At 36.0% G+C, this 14,226-nt stretch overlaps 1 protein-coding gene across 13 annotated transcripts in view; it reads left to right on the plus strand.

Moving 5' to 3' along the window:
- The first annotated feature begins 1,725 nt into the window (after positions 1–1,725).
- The window catches only part of Sec31a (SEC31 homolog A, COPII component), a 69,669-nt gene continuing 57,168 nt past the window's right edge, over positions 1,726–14,226 (plus strand). For all 13 annotated transcript variants that reach the window (XM_077803604.1, XM_077803599.1, XM_077803596.1 and 10 more), the window contains exons 1-4: positions 1,726–2,197; positions 10,099–10,178; positions 11,003–11,123; positions 12,894–13,092. In XM_077803604.1, coding sequence (XP_077659730.1) covers positions 10,100–10,178; positions 11,003–11,123; positions 12,894–13,092 — 399 coding nt within the window. In that variant the 5' untranslated portion in view covers positions 1,726–2,197; position 10,099. The remainder of the gene's footprint in view (positions 2,198–10,098; positions 10,179–11,002; positions 11,124–12,893; positions 13,093–14,226) is intronic.

The raw sequence follows: 14,226 nt of genomic DNA on the forward strand, positions 1-14,226 counted from the left end.
TAATATTTATTTTTTAGTTTTCAGCAGACACAACATCTTTGTATGTGGTGCTGAGGATCGAACCCGGTCTGCACACATGCCAGGCGAGTGCGCTACCTCTTGAGCCACATCCCCAGCCTCTGAGGCTGGCTTTGAACTCATGCTTCTGCCTCAGCTCCCTGAGCCACTGAAATTACAGGCATGTGCCAACACTCCTGATTTTAAGATATTTTCTTTTGCACTTTTTCCCCTTTTTCAACTATTCACAAGGCCTGGAATTTTGGGGGAGGAGGCAAGGTTTGGAGGTGACTGATTTATGCTTCAATTATTGCTTTTAGGGTGAAAATAGGAGTTACAATGAATCTTTCCATACTAATGCACATTTCCAAGTAGCAGGGAGTCTTTGGAATAGGATAATAAGAAGAGAGTTCAGAAGGTAAACTTTTTCTCTTGGCTCAAAGGATGGTCCCACTTGTGTGTGTATGTGTGTGCGCGCACCACATCCCAGTCCTATTTTGTACTTTTAAATCAGGTTTTTTGTTGGCCCCTCTAGATAAGTCTTGCAGCTATAAGTTAGAATGGAAAGTATTTTAGAACATACTCAAAATTAGCCACTGAAAAACTAGTAATATGCTTGAGCTGGTCTATTTCAAACCTGTTGAAAAATACTTTTTAAAATTGAGCCGCACATGTAGGAAACTGAAGGTGTTGGGAAGAGTGCAGTGAATTAAAAAAAAAAATTCTACTCCAGTATGGTAGTATTGACCATATTTTATATTTTTGTGTGCAAGAACATTCCAGTTATGGCAGGTGGGCAAGGTTTCCTTAAAGAACTGGCTTTGGATGATAAGTATAATGGAAAGTGAACAGGGGTAGAAGTTAGGAGACATTAGGTTGAGTGCAGGTTTTAATATTTAATGTTTTTCTCTGGTTTGACTATAAAATTATTTCTCCCTAAACTCAAAAAGTGCATTGAGGTAACACATCAAGGGTCTGAGGAAAGTAGGAGCTTTGACCAGATGAGACCAGAAAGATTTTAGTTTTTTGTACTTGGAAATATTTGCATAGACTTTTCTGATTGAACATCGCTAATCTGAAACCTGAAAAGCTCCTTAATCTGAGCGTCAAGTAGGCGCTCAAAAGTTCTTTATTTTCAGATTGGGGATGCTCAAACTACTACTTGCCCACGGCTAGTTGTAATGGGTCTGGACTTAATGGGATAGTAACTTTAAGGATACTAACAAATTAACATATCTCGGCCCACTTACCTATGACCCTTTGGAGCATTAAATCAACTATTTCTACAAATAATCTTTGAGTGTGACAAGATCATCCAATTTCAATTCTCAAGACACATAACTGTAAAAACAATAGGAAATTTAAAGAGCCCAGGCAAACTGCAATAATCTCCTTGTAGCCCGATTTTCACGTAGTTTGGCGTTGGCAGTAGCTCAAGGGCTGCTGGCGCCTCACAGGACTACGTGGCATTCCTGCGGGCCACCGCCATAAGCCAGACCGCAATGACCAGCAGGATTTTTTCTTTACCCGTAGTGTGGCTACTGCATCCACAACCTCCGACCAATTTTACAGAAAAGTGTCTATAAACACACGTGCTGCAAACGAGGGCCCCTAAACCGCAGCATTGGACTTGATACCTGAGCCGCCGCAACTCCCGGAAGTACCGTGGCCGACCGCGCGCCGAAGTGGGCGGGGCAAGGCGTCGCACCCGGAAGTGTCGGCCTGAAGGCAGGGGCTGCGGCTGCCACGTTGGAGCGGAACGTGGAGGTGGCCCTGGGCAGGGGAGGAGGGGCGGCGGCGAATCCTGAGAGTCTGACCGGCGCGGTGCTAACGCAGAACCGGTCGCTGAGGGTCCCGGGCAGTTGTGTCCGCCTGTTGCCTTCTGTCCTCTTCGACCGCCATCGGGCCTTGAAGTTGTGCCCAGGAAGCTAGGACCCCGGCCTGGGTCTCTGTTGGCTCTGCCAGCCTGAGGCCCGGTCTCCGGTGACTACGCGCCCCTGGTCTTGGTTTCGGGCCCAACGGGACAACGTCAGGCTTCGAGACTCCTTCGGTGTTCTTGCCCGTCAACAGCCGCCGACGAGTCCAACGTCTAGCACCAGTTCCCCAGAGGATTACGACAGGGTTTCCTGCCGGGCATTCTCAGCCGGGTTGGTACCTGGAGTTTGAGGTTAGGAGACCTTCGGACCCAGTGCACAAAGAGGTGCGGTACCCAAGGGCGAGGAAAGGAAACAAATCTCAGTTTTATTTCGTTGACTTTAGTTTGGTTGAGATTTTTCGTTTGTATTTGACTTGTTGTCAAATTTAAGGGTTCACGGGATTGAACTGAAAGCTACTATCATTTAACCACAATTGGATGATTTTAAAAACAATAGTCTCCAATTGCTGCCCATACTTCTAAGGAAACCTCATTAAGTATGGTATGATTTTGCTAATAAGTTGTTATAGTAAATTGTGGGGCAGTTGTAAATTAAGTCAAAATATTGTTTAGATTTATGGGCGTTATAAACTTTTCTGTAGTTTAGAGAGTGAATTTTACATAGGTCTTTTTGAACTTACAAACCCCTCCTCCTAAACTGTTCTTTCTACTCTAGAAAACTGAAATTTGGCTTTGTTGCAGTTTTAACTGTATTTAATCGGTAATTCGAAGGTCGTCCTTGTATCACAGAATCCTCGTTTTTTCTTACATCCTCCTTTTTCATTGGTTAAAGCTTACCCTTCTTTTTAATGGTTCTTCTGTGCTCCTCATTTCTCTTTACTCTGTAATTACAGCTGTAGGAAAGGTTCGTAGGCTTTAAGAACTTCTGGATAACTTGCAGTGCCCCCTCACCCCCAGTCCTTCTGGATGGACTTTGAGCCGAGGGCCCAGGGCCTCCTGCAAGCGCTCACCATTAAGCTATATACCCAGTCCTTTTTATTTTTTGAGACAGGGTCTCGCTAAATTGTTGGGGCTGGCCTCGAATTTGCGATCCTCTTACTTGGCTACTTGAAGCGTTTTTGTAGTTATGAATTTTTGTCACACGCATTCATGGTTATTTCGGAAGTGTGAAATGGAGATGGATATGAAAGTATACTGCTTATTTTATATAAGCAGGCTCTTTTGTGAAACTAATATTTAAGAAAAGAAGGAAATTTGTATACTGTAAAGAATAGTGATTATCAACCTTTTGGGATAACACTCCCTTTTGAGAATAGTGAAAGCATTAGGTCATCATCCTAGAAAAACACTAGACATGTAGAATGTGTAATTTCAGATGTTTACAAATGCCAAGTTTAAAAAACTCTTGTAAAGTGACATTACTAAATTGATTTTTACACTTTTTTTTAGAAATGTTGCTGTTCTTACATAGGTTCATTTCAGCTCAGGATGTTTTCTTATCCTGAAGATGTAGGACACCATTTATTTAGTTCAGTAGCCAATGCACAGTTGCTTTCTTTGATTTGTGTTTAGTTGAGTGAGATAAACCTAGAACATTGACAGTACTATATTAGTCCTATGCAATAAATGTTGCCATTCTTTTTTTTTATTATTTTTTTATTTTACTGGGGATTGAACCCAAGGGCTCTCTATCACTAAACTACATCCCCAGCCCTTTTAAATTTTTTTATTTTGAAACTGAAGCTTGCCTTGAATTTACGATCCTCCTGCATCAGCCTCCTGAGTTACTAGGGATTACAGCTGTGTGCCACCACACGTGGCAGATATCCCCATACTGAGTGAGATATTTTGCCCACACAAGGTGTATTTTTATTAAAGGCAGTGCCAGCTAAGGATTGTATTCCTAGTTTGGGAATTAAAGGTTCTGGGTCCGTTACTTTAACTTTTCACTTTCCTGGGTATGGTTCAACTCTATCACATTGTAAGTATTTTTGAAGAATAATAACTGCTTGAGTTTTAGTATTACTTCATATTTGCAGTGTGAAGGAGTAGCAAGAAAAAAAAAAGTTTTCACTTAATTGCATGCAATTAATTACAAAGTTTTTTGAAAAATAAGAGTTCTAACTTGGAACATAAATTTTTTTCAGATGTGTTCATGAAGATACTTTAGAATAGACATTTTAAATTTTAACTCTTGTAATAGCCCTCTTTTATGAGTATTTGCTATGTGGCAGGCACTGTTGTAGGTACTCATTTAATTCTCAAAATGATGTGTGGTGTAGATGTTATGATTGTCCTTATTTTACTTGGAGGGGAACAGGACACAGATAGGTAAAATTATATGACAAAAGTCCAAGGCGTTAAAAATTATATGACAAAAGTCCAGGGCTTTAAATTTAGGATGTCTGCTCTAAATTGCATGCTCTTTAACTGCTATGTTATAGATATTGTTTTGCAGATAGTATATATAAATAAGCCACTGTCCTTACAATTTTTTCTGGTTTTATAACAACTATGGTCATAGTAAAATAGTATTAAAAGAAGCAAAGTATGCATGATAGGAATTCTAATCACACATAAAATTGATAAATTTACCCAAATTTTTTAAAGCAAATCTCACTTGGGAATTACATATGGTTTCATCTAAACTTCTTATTTTGTAGAAAATCATTTACAATTAAATGAAGAGAAAGAAATACACGTGTATCTAGATGAACCACTTACAATTAAATGACCGTTGCTAAGAAAAGGAAATACACACGTTTCCCTAGCATTCTCATTTTGAGAATGATAACAGGTAGATTATGGTACTCCTGTGTAATTAAATTCAGTTCTTTACACAACTCTAAGCCATTGTTTTTATTTTTATACAGATAGCATTGAAGTCTTGTATTTAGTATAGATTAATAAGTGGACCTGCTTCTACAACATTAAGTGCCAGAGCTAAGAAATAAACTTATGAATGCTTTGAATTCCTACTTAACCATTATATGTTCTTGTGAAGTTGTTTCTGTGTTTACACATTAACCAAGTACTCAAGAATTAGCCCTTGTACCTTTGCTGTTGGAGATACCATAAGTCTAGTTCATTTTTTTAAAAAAAGCTATTTTGGTTTTCACTTTTAGGAATTGTCATTTATCTTTTTTTTCCCATAACAATACTTTCCCCTACATTTTAATATGAAAAGATCCTCCGAACCATTAAGGATTTCTAGCTTATCAATATATTTGTATTCCCTTAAAATCAGAATTCAAAATCAAACAAATCTTTCTGCATACATACTATGTTGAGCAGTTTTGAATCTAAAAACTAATACCTCGTTGATTGTTGACAAAATGGCACATAAAAGTGTAAAAATGGTAATTGAAAAATATATAAAAGTATGTGCTCATAGGATATTATTAGTATCTAATTTAAATAGAATGACATTTTCTTATAAAATGCCTAAAGTGTGGTTTACTTTATATGCAGACAGGATTTTATTTAGATTAGTGTGGATAGAATCATCAAGGCAGTTTTCATGAATGAGTTGGAACTTGAACTTAGTATTAAAGATTAAGTTAAACATTTGGCTGATAGGAATAAGACATTCATAAAAAGAAAATAGGTCCTTTTTTTTTACTTCTTAAAAAATTGGGAATTTTTCCCCAGAATAATCTTAGGTATAATGTTTTCTCAATCTCATGCTAATTATACTTTTTAAAAAATAGCTAACATATCAAAACACTAATTTGTGTGGTAGGCATTTTGTTTGCTTCTCAAATACATTATCTCATTTGACTTCACAACATTTCATGAGGTAGTCACTCTTATCCCCATTTTATAAATGTAGAAACTAGGGTTCAGAGAAGTAAGATAATGCTTTCATGGTATCATATCTAACAAGTTGAAGAGCCAGTAGCCAAAGTGAGGGTCGACTCCAGAGACTGTGATTTTAACCATGTAATTTAAACTCTGAATCCCACTTTTCCCTAAGTTAACACAATTTCCAAAATACATTTCTTTTTCTCTTAATTTTATCATGCATGGTAGTTGCTTTGGTATTATTATTTCTTCTGAATGTTATTATTTCTCCTGTTATTTAAAAAACAAATACCTAAACTTTTTGGAAGAAACAAGAGTTTCGTCTTTGGAGCTAAACTTCTGAGTTCAAATGTTGACTCTTTCTCTTACTATTATGAACAAATTATCTAATATTCTGTGCTTTCATTTTATCATTGTGAAATCTTCAAATAGAAACAATGTAAGACTTAAGGCATATTTGTTAGTCTGAAGCCCTTCTTGGAAACAGAGGATGAACTTCATCTTCTAAATATGAATAAGGAAACTGACAAAAGTTCTGTTGGAGAGCATTGAGGAAGTATATACACATCTGAGACCAAAACAGAATTAATGCTAAATGCCCAGTAATGTAGGAATTTGGTTATACAACTAGTAAAAAAGAGAAGAGGTTAGAAAATCAGAAGCAGAGAAAGTTTGTGGATTGCCATATCTGTAAAGGGTGGGAGTCAAAGGGCATTATTTAAAGCTGATAAATCGGCAAAAGTACAAACATATTCAGCAGTACAAAGGTAAACATTAAGAAAGATAATATTATTGTATGACTGTAATGCAAGAGGGGCAGAATGGTTATTCAAGCTAATTTCATTAGTGCTCCTAGTAAGGAGTTAATAGTTGTATAAAGAAATGGGGGATTACATCAATGTTTATAGCAGCTCAATTCATAATAGCTAAACTATGGAACCAACCTAGGTGCCTTTCAATAGATGAATGGATAAAGAAAATGTGGTATATTTAGTGGAGTATTACTCAATTTTGAAGAAGAATGAAGTTATGGCACTTGCCAGTAAATGGATGGAATTGGAGAATATCGTGCTAAGCTAAATAAGCCAATCCCCAAAAACCAAAGGCTGAATGTTTTCTCTGATATGTGGATGCCAATTCACAAAAGGGGGTTTGCGATAGGGAAGAATAGTTACTTTAGATTAGATAGAGGGGAGTGATAGGAGGGGATATGAAGTTAGGAACGATAGTAGAATGAAAAAGACATTGTATACATATATGATGACTACATGACCAATGTGATTCTATAACATGTACAATCAGAAACATGAGAAATTATACCCCATTTACATATGATATATCAAAGTGCATAAATGTTTTCTACTGTCATGTATAACTAATTAAAACAAATAAGAAATTTTATGATGTAAAAGAAAAAGAAATGGAGAATTAATGGTATTAAATAAAATTATTTAAAATTATGGTTACAAAGATAGATCAGAAACATTAGAACAAAAATACAGAAAGATTATAAAGACAATAGACAACAGCAAAAACTTCAAAATTTTATAAAACCAAATGGTAAAATGTGGTAAGACTAAGATCAACCATTTTTTTTTCTAGTAATACATTTTAAATGGCTTTAGGTAACCTAATAAAAAGATTTCAGGGGGCTGGGGATGTGGCTCAAGCGGTAGCGCGCTCGCCTGGCATGCGTGCGGCCCGGGTTCGATCCTCAGCACCACATACCAACAAAGATGTTGTGTCCGCCGAGAACTAAAAAATAAATATTAAAAATTAAAAAAAAAAGATTTCAGTTTGGGTCACCAAGCAAAATCTGATTTTATTTTAATTTTTAAAAAAATATTTTATTGGGCTGGGATGTGGCTCAAGCGGTAGCGCGCTCGCCTGGCATGCGTGCGGCCCGGGTTCGATCCTCAGCACCACATACCAACAAAGATGTTGTGTCCGCCGAGAACTAAAAAATGAATATTAAAAATTCTCTCTCTCTATCTCTCTCTCTCTCTCCTCTCTCACTCTCTCTTTAAAAAAAAATATTAAAAAAAAATATTTTATTAATTGTTGATGGACCTTTATTTTTATGTGGTGCTGAGAATGGAACCCGGTGCCACCCATATGATGCTAGGCAAGCTATTTACCACTGAGCCACAACCCCAGCCCCTCATTTTTTTTCCCCCACTGTATCCAAAACATCTAGTGAAAACAGAGTGGTTCAGAAGTTGACAAGCTGGGCACAGTAGTGTACAGTAATAATCCGAACCACTTGAGAGTGGTACACACCTGTAATCTCAATGGCTTGGGAGGCTGAAGCAGGAGGCTTGTGAGTTGAAAGCCAGCCTCAGCAATTTAGCGAGACCCTAAGCAATTTACTAAGACCCCCATTTCAGAATATATATGTGTGTGTGTGTGTGTGTATGTGTGTGTGTGTGTGTGTACACATATAAAAGGGCTGGGGATATGGCTCAGTGGTTAAGTGCCCCTGGGTTCAGTTGTCATAGAGGGCCACTTTGTGATATTCACTAAAATTAAAATTGCATTGATATATATATATATATATATATATATATATATATATATATATATATATATGTATATGTATATTTAAACTGGATTGAACCCAGGGACACTTAACTCTTAGCTTCATCCCCTGCCCTTTTTATTATTTTGAGACAGGGTCTTGCTAAGTTGCTTAGGGTCTCTTTAAGTTGCAGAGGCTGGCTTTGAACTTTCAATCTCCTGCCTTAGCCTCCACAGTTGTTGGGATTACAGATGTGCACCACCATGTCCACCTGCATTGATCCTTTAACCAAACAGTTTTACTTCTGGAAATTTATGAAATAAGAATGAATGAAATAAGATGTACAGATGGCCTTTATTTCAGCATTGTTTATAATATATCAAAAACAGTTCAAGTATTCATCGGTATTGGACTACATAAATGATAGTACATTTTAGAATGGATTACTATGCCATGTGAAAAGATTTATGTAAATGTAAGAAACATTTGAAAAAAATAACAGTGCTTCCTGAATTTTTCCATCAAAGCAACTTTAATGACAGAAAAGGGGAAAAAAGTATATATGTATATGTGTGTGTGTGTGCGCACACACGTATGTATGTATGTATAAAGTGGTGTGTTAGTTTTTAGCTTCAAATGACCAATTTTCTAGGAATTTTGGCTTTAATCTTTAAGATTTGTGATCTTACTGTGTTCTTCTCTGTAGTTGATTTTTAGTCTTTAAAATTGTTCTTTTTTAAAATTTTTATTTTTTATTAGTTGCTCGAGACAATACAATGATCTTGACATACATTTGATTCAAATGGGGTATGAATTCTCATTTTTCCACATGTACAGATTGCAGGATCACATTGGTTATACAGCCACGTATATACATACAGCAATACTGTGTCTGTTGTATTCTGCTGCCCTCCCTATCCCCCCTCCCCTCCCCTCCCCTCACCTCTCTCTACCCAATCTACTGTGACACATTTCTCTCTCTCTTTTTTTTTCTTCCTTCCCCCTCACACCATTATATATGTATATTGTATAACGATGAGGGTCTCCTTCCATCTTCCGTGCAATTCCCCTTCTCCCTCCCATTCCCTCCCACCTCACTTCCCTTTTTAGGGGTAATTTTCTTCTCATGCTCTTCCTCCCTACTCTGTTTTGAGTCACCTCCCTTATATCAGAGAAGACATTCGGCATTTGTTTTATAGGGATTGGCTAACTTCACTTAGCATAATCTGCTCTAATGCTATCCATTTCCCTGCAAATGCCATGATTTTGTTATTTTTTAGTGCTGAGTAATATTCCATTGTGTATAAATGCCTAAAATTGTTCTTATCATTGAGTAATTCTACTTCAGGAAGATGTGTCTTGTTTATTATATGGCTTCTCTTAGCCCTGATACATTGTAACCCATACTTGTTTGAGAAGCACATGTATACAAAGTTAATTCCTCAGCTACTATCCTGTATTGTTTTTTGGGGGAATATTTTTCCTGACTGATTTTTCAATGGAAGGACAGAAGATTGAATATCCATGCTAATCCAAAACTCTGAAAAGAATTTCAGATTTTGGAGCATTTCAGATATCAGATTTTTGGGTTTGGAAAGCTTGAACAATAAAGCCTATGCAAATATTCTATAATTTAAAAAAAGAAAAAACTCTGAAATACTTCTAATCTCCAGGCACTTTGGATAAGGGGTATTCTGCTATAATCTATAAAGAATTAGAATAGTCTACATTTGTCTCAAAATAGTTTCACAAGTTTTATCTTCTAGTTCTGAATGCTCGCAACAAATGACATCTAAACCAATTTGAATTATTGGCTCTTGAACATTACTACTGTGGTAATGGTTTGTCTAGTATGTTTCTATGTATAATATGTTTCTGTATTTTATATTACATAATTTTTTAGGATGAAGTTAAAAGAGGTAGATCGCACAGCCATGCAGGCATGGAGCCCTGCCCAGAACCACCCCATTTACCTAGCTACAGGTAAGATCAAAAGAGGAGATAATATGAATAACCCAATTCTTCTCTTCTACATCTGGCTTATTCATAAATGTCCATTAAGATTCAGTTCAAGCTTCCTCTGGGAAGCCCCTATCCCCAGCAAGATACCTCCATTTCCTTATCAGCTGAGTTCTATGACCTTCATCTTTGTTCCAGTAGCACCATGTACATCATAGCAATGATCACAATGTGTTTAAAATAGATGTTGCCTTTTCCACTGCACGGGAATTATGTTTAGCATTAGTCCTCCAATATTAAGCATAATAGAAGACATGTAAAAGTTCAATTGAATGAAGAGCAAATTTGATGCAAGCATTTTTTAATATAAAAATGTACAGCATGTATGATTACATGTACATATAGTCAATCACAGGACTATTTTTACAGAGAGCTTTTAAAATATTTACATACTTTAAAAAAATTAATGGCCCTACCCACTCTTACAAACATCATCTTGCAGCCCTGTGCCAGAATCTCATTGCTATAGTAATTTAAGCATCTGCTTAATGGCATATGTGCTGAGATTTCAGCTACTAATGTAGCATTCATGTGCAAGATAATTGGAAAATATGCTTTTAATTTCTGTTTTGTACCATTTTCTTTCAATCTTTTATTTATTTTAATATTTTTAATTATAGGTGAACACAATACCTTTAATTAATTAATTTATTTATTTTTAGTGTGGTGTTGAGGATTAAACTCGGTGCCTCACATGTTTGAGGCAAGCACTCTACCACTGAGCCACAACCCCAGCCCTGAGTCTTTTATTTTTGTGTTTGTAGTTACCACAAATGTATTTTCTATAGGAACATCTGCTCAGCAGTTGGATGCAACATTTAGTACCAATGCTTCCCTTGAGATATTTGAATTAGATCTTTCAGATCCATCCTTGGATATGAAATCTTGTGCTACTTTCTCTTCTCACAGGTATGAGGTTCATTCTTATTCATTTGATTATTTATATATTGTGATTGATGCCTACCTTGTCGATAATTATTAGAAAGTATAAGAAATACCATTAATAACATGAAACATTTTGTGAAAAAGTATATAAATGCATTTTTGTGGAAGTGAAAGAAGTGTTTATATGTTCTCTTTACTGTTTTATTGCTGACTATTATGTGTAGGATGGGAAGGAGAAGCTCTAGTTTCTTTTTTTCCTTATAGTATAGAATTACTTTTTTCTATTTCTTTCATTCGACTTGTTTGTAAAAATGTTTGGTGTGAATAGAAAAAGGAGTGGTTATATTAATCACTATGGTATTATTGATTATCTCTGAATGGCAGAGGGTTTTTTTGTTTGTATGTTTGTTGGTACTGGAAGACAGGATCTCACTAAGTTGCTGAGGCTGGCCTCTGACTTGTGATCCTCCTGCCTCAGCCTCCCGAGTTGCTGGGATTATAGGTGTGTACCACCAAGCTTGGCTGAATGGCAGGTTATTTTTATTTTCTTCTTTCTACTATCTATATTTAGAAATATGCCTCACAAAGTATTTTGTTGACATAATTTCTGATGTACTAAGTATTTAAATCACCCTTTCAAGTATTTATGCTCTAATATAATGCCAAAGAAAGACTCTTTAAATTGAATGATTAAATGAACTTAATTGTCTCAGTATTTTAGCAGGTTTTGAAGAGACTGTACCTTAGTTAACAGAATATCATTCAAATCATGGAATTTAATGGGACACTTCATGCTCTGCACAGCCTTCACACTATGATTGGGAACCCTGGATATCTCTTTTATCTAGCAATTTTTCTTCTTGCTACCATAGAACTCTTTGTCATCTTTCTGCTGTTAATACATTATTTGTCTTAGAAAATTTCAGGCAACTTGCTTAACACCTTTATTGTTCTGGGTTTTGTGGTACTGGGAATCAAACCCAGGAGTACTTTACCTCTGATACAAACCCACAACCCTATTTATTTATTTGACAGGGTCTCACTAAGTTGATGAGGCTGGCCTCAAACTTGAAATCTTCCTGCCTCAGCCTCCAAGTTGCTAGGATTATAGGTATGCACCATCATACCTAGCTAACACCTTCACTATTTAACAGCCTACATGTTAGTGACCAGTTCTGTTGTCAAGTAGAGTGTAATATTTTTACACAAATGTGGTTGGTTAGCTTTATTTTATAGGTGAATTAAAGGCAACATAGGACGATTAAGTAACTTGTCCAGAATCTTGCAGTTTCTAAATAGTAAGATCATTTTAAAGCATATATATAGAGAGAGATTTTGTTTTGTTTTGTTTTGTTTTGTACCAGAGATTGAACCCAGAGGGGCTTAACCACAGAGACACCTCCCCAGCCCTTTTTTATTTTTTATTTTGAGACAGAGTCTCACAAATTAGTCTCTGAATTGCTTGCCTCAGCCTCTCAAATACCTGGGATTACAGAGATGCACCACTGTGCCTGGCTAAAGCCCATATCATTTGACACAGGACTCAAGTAAACTTTGCTCTACTATATTGCCCCTGTAGGAGTTTTTACTTCTTAGGGAATATGTAGGTATGACTGTAAATACAAAATAAAATTGTATTTTACCAGAGTTATACACAATGACCAGGCATGCAAGAAAATCAATGTTTTTCTAGTATTTATTAAAGGTAAAAAAATTAAATGTGTAATTTTTAATTCTTTTCTACATTTATTTGACTTCAAGAATGAGTTGTTTTTTACTTAATTTCTTTTAAAGGTACCACAAGTTGATTTGGGGGCCTCATAAGATGGATTCCAAAGGAGATGTCTCTGGAGTTCTGATTGCAGGTGGTGAAAATGGAAATATTATTCTTTATGATCCTTCTAAAATTATAGCTGGAGACAAGGAAGTTGTGATTGCCCAGAATAATAAACATACTGGTCCAGTGCGAGCATTGGATGTGAACATTTTTCAGGTTTGACTTTGTTTGACATTCATTCATAATTCTTAAAATGTGTTGTTCATTTTGCATAAGTTTATGAGTCTACTCTGCCTCAGCCTTGGAGTTAAAAACCCAAAAATGTGTGCTTGGCTGAGAGGATGGTGATGCACACCTATAATACTAGCTACTCTGAAGCCTGAAGCAGGAGAATTGCAAGCTCTAGGGCAGCTTCAGCAACTTATAAAGACCCTGTCTCAAAAAATAAAAAGGGAATGGGTATGTAGCTCAGTTGTAGAATACTTTCCTACCATGTGTGAGGCCCTGATTGGTTTAAGTCCCCTGTATCTTAAAAAACAAAACAAAAAAGTATGTGCATATATGGTTGATGAGTGATTGTATTTGTTTTAAGAATGGTGGGGGCTGGGATTGTGGCTCAGTGGTAGAGTGCTTGCCCAGCATGTGCGAGGCCCTGGGTTTAATCCTCAGCACCACATAAAAACACATAAATAAAATAAAGATATTGTGTCCAACTATAACTAAAAAAAAAAGAATGGTGGGATCAGAGTTGAGATCAGGGTATATGACACTAATTCTAAGAGGGTATCAGACTAACAGGTTAATTCTGGAAGTCTAAAGGTGTCATGCTGTCTCTGGACAGTTTTAAACATTAGGAGCCCCAGAGTTGAAAATTCTGTCTTTTGAAAGTTTATGCTAGGTCATCATTAGAGTGGTACTACATTGTCTGGTTAAGTCACCATTTTATTAACTAAGAAATTTTGTGTTTGTGACAAAAAGACTACTACCTTATGAAATAGTTAGAAATTATCCAAATAATACAAATTTAACAAATAGGCAGTTAAGATTCTACTGTTGCCTTCACAAACATTACTGAATAATAATTATGTAAATGCATAGGTTAATAAAGAATGAATTAATAGAATACTAGATTATAATAACCAGAAAAAATTTTTAAACAAATAGTTTATCTCTTCTCATATTATGAATATTTAGGGTATAGAAATGCAGAAACTCAAAACTTTTTCATTTCTATAGTTTGTGTGTGGTATCTACTCTTTATAGATTAGCTAGTTAATTCCTTTTTCAGTTGTATTAAACATCAGTGGCTAGTTAATTTTTTTTTAATTTTAATAAACATCATCTGATTTT

Source organism: Urocitellus parryii, chromosome 10 (assembly GCF_045843805.1).
Source record: "Urocitellus parryii isolate mUroPar1 chromosome 10, mUroPar1.hap1, whole genome shotgun sequence".
NCBI classification, from domain to species: domain Eukaryota; kingdom Metazoa; phylum Chordata; class Mammalia; order Rodentia; family Sciuridae; genus Urocitellus; species Urocitellus parryii.